The sequence below is a fragment of the Syngnathus floridae genome, chromosome 14 (genome assembly GCF_059516105.1).
Source record: "Syngnathus floridae isolate MCC-2025c chromosome 14, RoL_Sflo_1.0, whole genome shotgun sequence".
Classification (NCBI taxonomy): domain Eukaryota; kingdom Metazoa; phylum Chordata; class Actinopteri; order Syngnathiformes; family Syngnathidae; genus Syngnathus; species Syngnathus floridae.
In genome coordinates, this window is record NC_142426.1 from 4,020,021 (window position 1) to 4,031,359 (window position 11,339).

The 11,339-nt window shown below is 46.6% G+C and overlaps 3 protein-coding genes across 10 annotated transcripts; 1 reads left to right on the forward strand and 2 right to left on the reverse strand.

Annotated features, from left to right (window-relative positions):
- Positions 1-216: 216 nt before the first annotated feature.
- On the reverse strand, positions 217-5,719 carry gpbp1l1 (GC-rich promoter binding protein 1-like 1). 7 transcript variants are annotated; one of them, XM_088395609.1, is made up of 12 exons: positions 5,556-5,719; positions 3,340-4,345; positions 3,141-3,255; positions 2,906-3,044; positions 2,298-2,626; positions 1,976-2,051; positions 1,697-1,893; positions 1,495-1,623; positions 1,267-1,422; positions 1,055-1,179; positions 879-981; positions 217-802 (listed from the first exon to the last, which is right to left on the reverse strand). In XM_088395609.1, exons 3-12 carry the CDS (start codon positions 3,198-3,200, stop codon positions 626-628), a joined length of 1,491 nt encoding a protein of 496 aa, XP_088251735.1. In that variant the 5' UTR covers positions 3,201-3,255; positions 3,340-4,345; positions 5,556-5,719; the 3' UTR covers positions 217-625. The 7 variants fall into 7 exon arrangements, with proteins under 7 accessions (XP_088251735.1, XP_088251733.1, XP_088251734.1 ...); XM_088395607.1 differs by having other exon boundaries at positions 5,414-5,611; XM_088395608.1 differs by having other exon boundaries at positions 5,327-5,611.
- On the forward strand, positions 5,546-7,489 carry LOC148387137 (transmembrane protein 69-like). Of its 2 annotated transcripts, none has more exons than XM_088395616.1 (3): positions 5,546-5,654; positions 6,241-6,283; positions 6,541-7,489. In XM_088395616.1, exons 2-3 carry the CDS (start codon positions 6,248-6,250, stop codon positions 7,216-7,218), a joined length of 714 nt encoding a protein of 237 aa, XP_088251742.1. In that variant the 5' UTR covers positions 5,546-5,654; positions 6,241-6,247; the 3' UTR covers positions 7,219-7,489. The 2 variants fall into 2 exon arrangements, with proteins under 2 accessions (XP_088251742.1, XP_088251743.1); XM_088395617.1 differs by lacking the exon at positions 5,546-5,654 and adding an exon at positions 5,833-5,980.
- On the reverse strand, positions 7,381-10,973 carry ipp (intracisternal A particle-promoted polypeptide). Its single transcript, XM_088395606.1, has 10 exons — positions 10,731-10,973; positions 10,084-10,467; positions 9,791-10,002; positions 9,473-9,692; positions 9,249-9,401; positions 8,975-9,142; positions 8,772-8,909; positions 8,499-8,621; positions 8,199-8,419; positions 7,381-8,073 (listed from the first exon to the last, which is right to left on the reverse strand). Exons 2-10 carry the CDS (start codon positions 10,415-10,417, stop codon positions 7,849-7,851), a joined length of 1,794 nt encoding a protein of 597 aa, XP_088251732.1. The 5' UTR covers positions 10,418-10,467; positions 10,731-10,973; the 3' UTR covers positions 7,381-7,848.
- Positions 10,974-11,339: the final 366 nt, after the last annotated feature.

Sequence of the window (11,339 nt, forward strand, 5' to 3'; positions counted from 1 at the left end):
TTTCACTCCAAAAGCTTTTGCTACACTTTAATCCACAGTAGTATTGTGATATTTTTTTGTGGGGTGGTGCTTTCTATTAACGGTTGAACTACATTGAACTTCACTCTGCACCAGAATGAATGAACAAAAGGGAGGGTTCATTTTTCAGTCATTGAGGATGAGGAACTTGAACTAAATCCATCTGAATCGAGGCATCACAATCAGCTGCTTGAAAGATCAGCTTGTCAGGAACCAATTTTATTAATATCATTAATAATGTGTCATCAGCATCATCAATGAAATGAGTTAGTCTGTTTAAAGCAGAATCAAGTGTGCATTCATTGCCCTTTTTCTTGATGAACACTTCAGTTCCACAAAGCGAGGAAGAAAAAGGAGGCGGGTTCAGGGTCAGAGCAGAACTGCAGTGAAGGAGGAAACGCAGGGAAAACAACGTCTGGCAACGCAGAAACCTCCCCCTTCACTGGGATTTGATTGGTTTTTCCCTTGTGCAACAACAACAAAAATAATCAAAAATTCAAAATGGTGCTCTAAAAAAAAAAAATGAGAGAAAGGAGGGCGGGTGGCTTGCTGAGATGTGTTGGCTGTTGCGTCGTTTCTCTATTTTGTTTTGTTCCGTAAAGCCCCGTTAGGATTTGATGCGGTCATTGTCGTCGTCGTCCGAGGTCTGGCTGCTGCTACTGGTTTCGGACTCTGAGCCCTCCTCCACGTGCGCCTCCGCCACACTCCTCCAGGGGGTGAAGTGGAGGGTGACGCCGCGCGGCCTGGGGAGAACGCCGTTCTTCTGCAGGCCGTTCCGCTTCAGCTGCTCGGGCCAGATCCACACGTGAGCTTGCGTTGTCTTTTCGCGTGGTGGCAATCGAGCGCCGGGCGAGGCTCACCTGCTCGGTTTTTGTCTGGAACTCCCTCAGCTCGTCTTCGGTCAGAGGCAGGAAGTTGTCGTCGTTTTCGGGGTACTCCTGCCATCCCATGGCCTTCAGCAATCTGCACAAACATGTGGTTTGAATGCAGCTGAAGTAAAACGGACTAAGCGGGCTGTGTCTTTTTTTTGCCATACCTGTGCTCAGCCTCCAGTGAGCTAGACAGGTGTTCCGTGTCAGAGTCGCTGAGGGAGTAGGACAGCCCGTTCTCGTGGCAGACGTCCTCGCTGTAGGCTTTGGGCTCTGGGGTGCTGCTTTCACCCTGAAAACAGTCGCGCAACGGTAAGACGCAAAGGGGGGGGTGGGGGGGGGGGGGGGGGGGGGGGGGTGCATTGGAGGCGGAACCGACCTCTCCTGAAGTTCCTGGGCTGCTGCTTGTCGTCAGCTCGCCGGTGCCCTCGTCCTTCAGAGCTCGCAGGAACTCGCTTTTGCGGTCGGGGCCGCGGCGCATCAGCTTCAGCCTCGACGGAGCAATGTCTATGGGAGGAGTGGTGCTGGAAGGATGCTGCGGAGATGACCTTCTTGTTTGAAAAATAATCCTCATTGCCATTCTTTCTGATTCTTTCAAAAGGCTCACCTCTTTAGGTGTGTTGTGCTGTGGTGCACTGACCGGGGTGCTGGGTTTGACGGCAGAGACGGGGTTGGGAAAGACGGAATCTCGGCCAGACTTGGCGATCTCTCTAGCGCCGGCTTTCCACTGGGTGCTCTTGAAAAATACACCAAACGTGTTAGCTGGAAAACCTTCCAGAGGGATCGTGACGGCCGACGGTCATTGGTACTTTGGTGGGGGCTACCGCAGGCTTTGGGACCAGATTCTTGTAGACGCTGGAGCCTGTGATGGGAGCTTTCGCGCCGTTGGCTGGCAAGGCGCCGGCACTGGCGAAGCCAGCGGCGAAGGCGGCGCTGGGTTCCTCCTTGGAAACCTTCTTGATCACCAACATTTTGGATACCATCTGCTTGCCACTGGGAGGATTTTCTGGAGGTGAAAGAAAACCAGGGCAACTGTGAGGCAACAAGGTGCACTCACGTGAGCAGAAAGGTCTCTTGCGAGCTCTTACCCCACACTCCGGCATGGGGAGCCACCGGCCTCATGGGAGTGCCCGGCTTTCCAGTTGTTTCAGGGTTGAGGGAAGGCTACAAAAAGCACAACAATTGACTGTTGTGGAGACAATTTGGCCATTCTAATAGAAGAGGGGTGACTTCCCCGTGTGAGAATTCTCAGCATATTGATCATGCCAGCTCGGGATTGTGACAGAAACATCCATAAACATCTAAATGGTATCTGTACTCGCCCGTTTGTCCCTACTAACCATTCTCGAATCAAATTGTAAGGAAACTTGAGAAATATTTTATAAAAACAATTCCAATGAAGCTACTCACAAAGTCCTCTTCCACAAACTTCAGCTTGTCGTCCTTATTGTCTTTGCGTTCTTCATTGGGAAACTTGTCCTGGTAAGAGGTGCCCTTACGGGGGTGGAAGTTACCATTGCGCTGCCGGTGCCCTCCCTGCCTGTTGTCCCTGTCGCCCCCTCCCCGTTTGGGGTGGTGATGGTGGTGGCGGGCGTCCTGGGCACCCCGCGGGGCTCCATGCCAGCTGGGTGTGTCCTTCCAACACGAGCCCCCTGCTAAGCCACTGTGCCCTCCTTTGGCCACCCCTGAATCCACAGAGTCATGTCTCAGAAGTAGCGAGGGCTGCTGCCACCCATCACCTACACACACACAAAGAAAAGAGGGCAGTCATACTGCTTAGCAACTTTAGGTTTTTCCATTCAAAAAATGTAAACGTTTGTCATGATCAAAAAGATCTGCAGGCGGGCTTGTCTCCATGACAACAATACACCAACATGCAGCAGCGCCACAATGACCCAAATGATAGCATAGGACTCTCATTTCCCCCGTCCAATGCCCATCCGAGACTATTCCCATGCATTAGCACAGTAACTGATTTGCCCACTGAGTGCCAACGTGGCTTTCTTCACTACTGATACCTGTTGGAGCGCGCAAAGAGCCGTTGTTGAAGAAGCCGTCTGAAGAGTTGTGGCGGCGGCGGCTCACAGCATTTCTGCCTTCCCTGTGGTGGTGGTGGTGGTGGGGCTCGCCTTGTTTATCGAGGGTGGCAGCATGGGACTGGGGGAGGTAGTGGGAAAGACAGTGGTCAATGAGGGCAAAGGCAATTCGCGCTCAGTCTTGGTGGCTTACTCGCACACACGTGCGCACACAAACCTTGGCAGGCTGGGGTGTGGAGAAGTTAAGCCAGGCAGGGACAAAGTCATGCTGCGCCATTTAGGTCCAGTGTTTCTGGTCAGTGGATTGAGGCATCAAACCTCATGGCCAGGATCTGACAAAAGGCAGGGAAGGCCGTTAACAACGCCATCGCAACAGACACAATCGAGAGTGTTATCATGTCGGGCACAAGCGTTACCCCAGAGTCGATGGCTCTGAAGTCCTCGGCCTCCTCCCTTGGTCCGTCTGGCCTGTTCTCTTCAGGCCCGCCGGCACTGACAAGTCAGACGAGGAGTGGCGCACAAACGACCCCTGTAAACCTCTGCCAGGACAGTGCAGCCCCTTTCCCAAGAGGCAGCAGCGCGCTTCGTCCAGGCTGGGTTGCGGGAACGAGCTGCAATTGCTGATCCAGAATACTGGCCAAACAAGGAAGGAGACGGATTTCCAAATGCGCTCGTCTCCGAGGAACAAGATTTTTCCGAGCCACTCTGAAGCAAATCCCGTCACTGTTCAAGTTCAATGATTTTGTTGGGACGTGTGAAATATGAGCAGTCGAATTGCTAAAGATTGGATTGAAGAGGGGTCATTTGTCCCACGGGTGCAGAGTGTAGCGGTTCCACCGTGACGCCAAGCCGGGGAGAACGAAAGTCGCGTTTTCCTGCCGCACTGTGGGCCAGTAGCAATTGGCATCAATTCAACGTTTACCCAATCATTTTAGAATCTACTCAAACGCATGCAGCAAAGAAAAGCAGTCGAGGGGCAGTCTTTTGCAGGAAACCCACTGCTCACCTCATTCAAGACTGCCGGAGTTGGGAGGAAACGATACTCGCTAATTCAAAGTCACATGACAATGAAGAAAACTAAAGCTGTGTTAGCTACATTGCCGTCATTTGCCTTTCTGGTTAATGAAAGGGAGAGCCTGATGGGCCGTGCATTATAAAGACGGCATTATTGTCGCATGATTTGCTTTCACATTTGCAAAATGCCCATTTAACTGTAAGTTTGGGGAAGATACAAGTTGGGGGAACTCGGACTTCATAGATATGCAAACTCCAAAAATTGGCAAAAAGCTCCCAGCCTTGTCAAAATCTTGGAGTAAAAAAAAAACAAATGCCCAAATGTGCACAAAACGATTTTCTTGTTTGAGGAGTTTGTATTCCAGATTACTTCCTGGTATTCCACTTGATCCTGCAAAGGAACTGCACCTGCAAATCAAAGACTACAGTCAGAAAACAATTCACAAATTCACCATACATACAAAGTCAAGTTGAATTAACAGCCTTGTCCATAAATGGCTGCAAAACGACTCTCTCACACGCTTAGGAGTCCAAATCAAAGACTCGCTCGCTGCTCTTGCAGCCATCGCACAACGAGAGCTAAAATGTGTGGCGACTTTGAATGAAATATTAATACCAATGCAAAAATACCCACGGCCCTTTCTCACTTCTACCACAACACGGCAGTATTAGTATCAAATATCAAACTAAAATTGTTGAAGCATCTTTCTGTTTTGTTCATAGGTTCATTATTACTCCGTTTAACATTACATTAAAACAAGGTCGGTGCAAACAGCGTTGCACTCACACTGAACTGTTACATAATAGCTTAACATCAATGAGTTGGAGACGCACACAAGCTACTACAAACAGCGACTGACCACTGCAGGATCAAGAATATAAATGTTCACTTATACGTTACCATTATCAGTGAGAGGGGGAGGAAAAAACAAAAACAAACGTGCCTTCTTACTCGACACGAGACCAATTCAACACGCAGCGCACACGTTTCACCGCGCTCGCAAGTTGCTAAATGTTCAAAGGTGCAGTTCTACCAAAAGGCGATTTAAATGTTTTAACTTATCAAAGCCAACCACGAGCGCACGGTGCTAGTACAACCCACAATCACTCGGTTGCTAACTCCTCTGTGTACTTACCTACGCGAACATTCGCCTAGCAAGTGTTAGCTAATAGCTGCTGTTACTTAGCCTGTTAACTGAACCCGAAAACCGAGGTGGAATGCAATGAGCTTGTCTGGCTCCAGAACTTAACTAGCCGCACGGCTAACACGTTAATACGGTACATATAACCTAAAGCATGTCAAGAGACCATTTTAGCAAGTGTCACAAACGTACAGAAAAGGTAAATAGACCTTGCATCGTTGGAACAACACAGTTTCAAAATGGCTACCTTAGCAGGGTCAGCACACATTCATCAGCAGCTTGCTAAGCTAGCGAGCGAGCTAACTTGAAATGTTTCCTTGACAATCCCGCGTACCTTCTCCAAAGCCAAATAGCCTTTCATTGATTCCAGGGGACGCTAGGTGGTCTGATGACTACCAAATGACACTCCGGAGTGAAAATAATGCCGTGTTTGAGCAGCTATTGGTGTTTGTTTGGGTTTTCTTCTGTGCGCTTACCACTGGCGCTGGCACCTGGGGGTGGTGGGGGATTCGAACACTCAATAAGGCTGCGTTCAAGAATTCACGTCATTATGCAACTGGACGAGGTTCCACTCTGTGAGTTACGCTTTTAACCGCTTGGAATAGAAACAAAAACACTGAAGTTGAGATTTTGGAAATGAAACAGTAGACTTCAAAACGTGCTAAAAAAGATTATTTCGTGTAACGCGACAGACTTTTAAGTTCCGACATTTCTAGGCTACGGTGGCGATGTTTGAAGAACCTTTGCATTCTTGAATGCACCTTAAAACCTCCCCCGCCATGGACAGACAAAATAGTCGATAGCAGAACTTATCTCGTTTTGTCGAAGAAAAACGGCACGATTTCGTAGCGAGGACGTTTTCGACTAAGTTTGAAATGATCAGACGCGATTTCATAAAAAGGTAAGACATCGTAAGCACAAACGATCTTTGCCTTTATAAAATACAGAGAAAGAAAAATCACCGATGTAATAATCATGGTAACAACGACCCCAGTTTTTAACGCTAATCAAAACGTCAACATCGACATGTTAGTGTATGTGTGCAATTTACCAGTAACACGCATGATTTCCAAAGTAACTTTTCGGTACTTTATCTTATAAGCGGATTGTTGCCGAACAATTGCTTGACCTTGCAATGTTTTTTGTTGTTGTTTTTTTTAGAATCAAAATGTTTGGATTTGCACCTCATGGAAATGTCAGTAAGGTAAGTCAGTGTTGGAAGAAATAAAAGCTTTTTCAAGTGAAGACAGTGGTATGGAAAGTCGATTTTGTTTTAATTAAGGCGATTAGAATAGCCAATTATGCCAATTATAATTCAATAATTTTCTGCATTGTCAAGTTTCCAAATTATAATTGTCCGATTAAAGATTTTATTTTTTCCCTGCAACAAGATAGCATTGACTTTTAAAAATCTATATTGGTCCCTAATTTTATATCCCATAAAAATGCATACATTCACAGTTTTGGGCGTGGAATCCTCGATGGATAGACAGCGCATCAAACCCAACACGCATTCAACCGGTCTCGTCGCTGGCGATTCCATCCAAACAGACTTCGACCAACAGGCTGCCGTGCATCAAGCCGATCAACTGGGCTGGTTCGCGTCTCTGCCACTCAGACAAAAGCGACACCAAAGACGCTTTCAGTTTGAAGGCCATGAGTCAAGCTCCCAAACCAGCGCTGTACCTCGGTTTGTCTGGGCTCATCCCATTTGTGAGCGCCCCTGTCGTCATGGCGACCACTCAGTCCTTCTACCCAGAAGTAGCATATGCTCAAATGCTGTACGGCGCTTGTATCGTAGCCTTCCTCGGAGGTGCTCGCTGGGGCTTTGCCATTCCTGACGGGAGTCCCGCTCAACCCGACTGGATGAACTTGGGCAACAGCGTCGTTCCATCACTTCTGGCCTGGCTGGCTCTGCTGTGCAGGGACAATCTCGTGGAGGGCGTCACGGTGGTCATTGTGGGACTGGGACTGTCTTTACACTATGATCTGATGCTACTACCTGGATACCCAGCCTGGTTCAAAGCCATGAGAACTTTCCTTACTCTGGTTGCTACCTTCTCACTGGTGGCAACACTGACCTTGAAGAATATCTGCCCTGAGAAGAAGCTAAAGACGTTCACCGATAAAAAGAATTAAATGTACAGCAGTTGGAGTGTGTATCGTATGAACAGGTCATGAATAGCTAAATAAGTCTTTTGCTTGAACCATTTATATTTTCTTGTCATTTTCGGAATGCACTCCTCTGTGAAACGTTACATGCCACTTCAACGCAAACACAGATTTAGTCATGACCATCACTGGCAATACCGGAATGCAAGTTTATTTCATTATTTGACAGCAATGCTGCATTTGTATGATAAGGGATAACCATCTGTTTGTTGAATTATAGGTAAAAAGTATGACATCACTTCTGTCCATCATTATGAAAGCAATCCAGTAGTAACAGCACAGGCTTTCAGTTCAAAAGGCTTTTTTTGTGTGTCATTCTCTTTTATCGACAGACTCAAATGGTTCGATCAGACTTTCAAGTAGCACCGCGCACACACTGTTGACATATTTGAAGGAAGTGAAAGAGAGATTAACATAACAGTGCTTCCATATCTAATTTTAAAACAATGCAAAGAGAAGAGCAATTTCGAAGCATTCAGGGAACCGAGAACAGAGACTTTTGCCTCAATGAAAGAACACCAGTTACACGTATCAATAAATAATATGTAGAGATGTCTTAAGGTGCACTTTTTCCAAAAAGTGAAAGAGTCGCAGTGCTCAGAGCACAGCCAAGCCGCCATCGCAGCGACTGGCGATCAAGTTGCCAACTTGGGTCCACGTGTCCAGGTGGGGGTCGTAGATCTCCACAGAGTCGATGGTCACGGGGGCTGAGAAGGTTCTGCTGGCGGCCCTTCCTCCCACAGCGTACAACAAACCGTTGACTGCCGACACCGAGGGCCCGGCACGCGCCGTGGACATGGGGGCCACTTCGAACCACTTCTCCTGGACAGACAGACCCACACGGGTGTGAGCTCAACGACACGATTCATTTGCAAAGGTTGAATTGAGGCGACTGGGCTGTTCTTGCGTATTGAAAACTTTTCATGGATATGCTACAGTTTGGTTACCTGCTCTGGACAATATTTTTCCACCGTCTCCAAGGCACCCACAGCCTCATTGCGGCCACCCACCGCGTAAATACAGTTGTTGAGGCAGGCCACGCCCACATACGCTCGCCGCGTGAGCATCACCGGCAAGGCGCTCCAGCGCCGGCTGATGGGATCGTAGACCTCGGCTGAGCATAGCTCCGTGCCTTCGTCGCTGATCCCTCCGATCACGTACATAAATCCTGGACAGAAATGGGTAGCAGTCTGGTGAATTGAGTTTAAGGCCTTCAGGTTGTACATTTCCACGAACGAGATACCCACCTTGTAGCTCGCAGCAGCCAAAATAATAGCGGGGAACTGCCATGTCACCTATGACCTCCCACTTGTTTTCCTCTGGGTCATAACGTTCCATTGTCCTCCCGATCTCAGAGCCGATCCACCCGCCTAAATGGGAAAGCAGCAAATGACTAGCTAATTTTGACAGGACGCTTCAATGTCGACAAAAAAATAGTATTTCATCTCTGCTCATTGATGACACCAATTATTAATTCAATAACATTTGACACGTTCCGACAACACAGTGGTGGTATTTACCAAGCGCATAGAGCGCTCCGTGGCAGGCACAGACGCCGACTCCACAGCGAGGGAAATTCAGAGAAGCTACAGCAGCCCACTGTTTCGTCACCGGGTCGTATCTCTCCGTGCAGTCAAAAATCATGGAATCTTTCTCTCCTGGTGAAGACAAAAAGTGAAACTAGTCATCAAAGCCACTTTGTGACATATCTCAGCTTGCTCACCTCCCACCACATAAATCATGCCCTCGAGCACGGCCACGCCCAACCCGCTACGGGCCTGATGGAGCGATGACACCGTGGTCCAGTACTGGTTGAAGGTGTCAAAACGTTCCACGCAACTCAAGGCCCTGCTGTCGCTCCAGCGACCGCCCTGCAATCGAGTGTAGCCTCCTGCAATGGCCAAAAAAAAAAAAAGAAAAAGTTCCATCATTCCAAATTGTCTCACATACGCTTGCTTTACATTTCTCTGACGTGACATGTGAGAAAATGACAGTACCTATGGCATAAACGTATTTGCGTGCTTTTTTTCTCGGTCTCATCTTGACTTGGTGGAGTTGGCTGTGTGTCTTGTCTTTTGGAGACTTTGCTACTTCAATGTACTCCTTCAAAAGGGTCTGCAGTGCCACTCTCAGACTGAAGTCAGTCATGCCTTGATTACGTAAAAGAAAATGAGCCTCTGAAATCTGAAGTTGCGTGAATATAGAAACTAAGTCGCCTCACCCTCAATGTACTTGAACAGCCTCTGCGGGGAAAGCAAAGGGAAGCGCACCGGTTCCAACACCTCAACCACGTATTTTTTTCGCTTAGCCACGTCTTGGAGAACCCACTCCATGGCTGCGGTGAACACCTGGTACTCGTCCTCAATTCTCAGCTCTTCACTTCTTAGAAGCTTTACAATCTGATCCTTTGAGAGGTCCTTGAACTCGTCACCGATGCAAACCTGATTGATGGAAGAGGCGTATAAAATCAGGAAGATTTGAATGAGTCTTTGGAAATAATACTAATATAAACAAACCAAAATGATCAAGTGCTTCTAACCTCCAGGAAGTGAACATGGATATAGTTCTCGGAGAACTCCAGCAATTCCATGCAGGCAATCTGCTCCAGGAACTGAAAGATGCCCACACAGTTGGATGGATCCATGTGGCCCTTAAGAAACTCACCGCAGATGGAGACCACCTCATTCAACTGCAGCATATCTGCTGCCAACATCAGTTCTTGAACATTCTCTATTGTCACATTGATTGTGCCTAATGAGAAAGAGATCACATTTTCATGAAATAAACAGCTGGGATTTCTTTTTTGCAGAACATAATGATATCTACAAATACCTGTATAAACAAAGTCCAACAAAACCTCAAAGACTTCAGCATCCACTCCCAGAATCTCCACCTCTTCTTTATCAGCCTCACTCATCCCTCCCGAAAAAAGAGCAGAAAAGTATTGGCTGCTGGCAGCAAGCACCAGTCGGTGAACTTTGAAGACTCTCCGGCCGACCCTCAGCCGAACATCACAGAAGTCTGTGCGCAGCCTCATTTTATTCAACTGGGCCAGGATGAGCCTTGCGTAGCGGTCTGAGCTCAACAGAGCCTGTTCAAGAGCCTGGGTTGCCATGACAGTAGCAGCATCACCATCACAAGTTGACACACATTCGGTGGAAGACATGACAGCTCAGACAGTTTACCAGAAGGGCCATTATTCCCAAACCTCTGTCTCTATATAACGCAAAACAGATAGAAAAACATATGAGTTGAGCAGGAAAACAAATTATATAAAGATTCTCTAATGTTTAAATGTAATAACAATGCACTTGGCATCTTTTTGCAGTCGCTACATCAACTAAGACACAGCTGTTAGCATGCTAGTAAATCGCTCGCCATGATCAAACTATAACACGCAACTCTGATGCAACTACTAACCTACAATTGCGCTCTAAAATTAAATCTATAATGCTCAATTCACGCTTAACCGCACTCACCCGTAAATTTGTTTATGACATGCAGCTAACTTCTTATACTTTGTTGTTGTTGTCGGTCAGGATTGATTACTTTGGTCTTGAAGTCAATCCACAGTCACAACTAATCAATCGCGTAGGCACAAGAGAGGTGTAATGGTGTTATTTGTCCCTTGTGTGGAATTTTAAATGTCTATTTTTGTAGTAATTTATTAATACTAACTAATTTTAGGATTCCTTATTTGAAAATACATGTTCTCTTTGTTCCTTTGTGCTTTTTCACGCGATTGGTCTGCACAAAATCTAACGCCAGGTGGCAGTGTTGTGCGTAAACAAACGCAAGAATTTAATAAATGGCGAAACGTCACATAAACAACAAAAAAACGTCTTTATGTTTGATGGTGTTGCATTTTCAGCTCAATGATTATTTTGGATACTGCTGACATTCAATCTAACTATAATAAGAGCTGCTGTCGTAGTCTGTTTTATTGATTATGAGATTATTTTCCACATTTCTATGTATATTTTTTTATTATTACCACCTGTTTCATAGTGACGTTCACAAAATATCTGTTCATCAATTTGAAATATCAATCTATTTGGTATTTTTTTTTTTTTTTTTTTTTATAAACT

Excerpts from the sequence above, each read along its gene's own strand:
- gpbp1l1 (XM_088395609.1), bottom strand. The coding sequence starts at position 3,200 with ATGGCGCAGCATGACTTTGTCCCTGCCTGGCTTAACTTCTCCACACCC. Across the intron at positions 2,627-2,905 it reads CTCTTTGCGCGCTCCAACAG|GTGATGGGTGGCAGCAGCCC; the intron begins GTATCAGTAGTG and ends GTGTGTGTGTAG. Across the intron at positions 803-878 it reads TCCAGACAAAAACCGAGCAG|CTGAAGCGGAACGGCCTGCA; the intron begins GTGAGCCTCGCC and ends TGGCCCGAGCAG.
- ipp (XM_088395606.1), bottom strand. The coding sequence starts at position 10,417 with ATGTCTTCCACCGAATGTGTGTCAACTTGTGATGGTGATGCTGCTACT. Across the intron at positions 9,143-9,248 it reads CAAATACGTTTATGCCATAG|GAGGCTACACTCGATTGCAG; the intron begins GTACTGTCATTT and ends TGGCCATTGCAG. Across the intron at positions 8,074-8,198 it reads AAAAATATTGTCCAGAGCAG|GAGAAGTGGTTCGAAGTGGC; the intron begins GTAACCAAACTG and ends CTGTCTGTCCAG.
- LOC148387137 (XM_088395617.1), top strand. The coding sequence starts at position 5,955 with ATGATCAGACGCGATTTCATAAAAAG. Across the intron at positions 5,981-6,240 it reads AGACGCGATTTCATAAAAAG|AATCAAAATGTTTGGATTTG; the intron begins GTAAGACATCGT and ends TGTTTTTTTTAG. Across the intron at positions 6,284-6,540 it reads CTCATGGAAATGTCAGTAAG|TTTTGGGCGTGGAATCCTCG; the intron begins GTAAGTCAGTGT and ends ATACATTCACAG.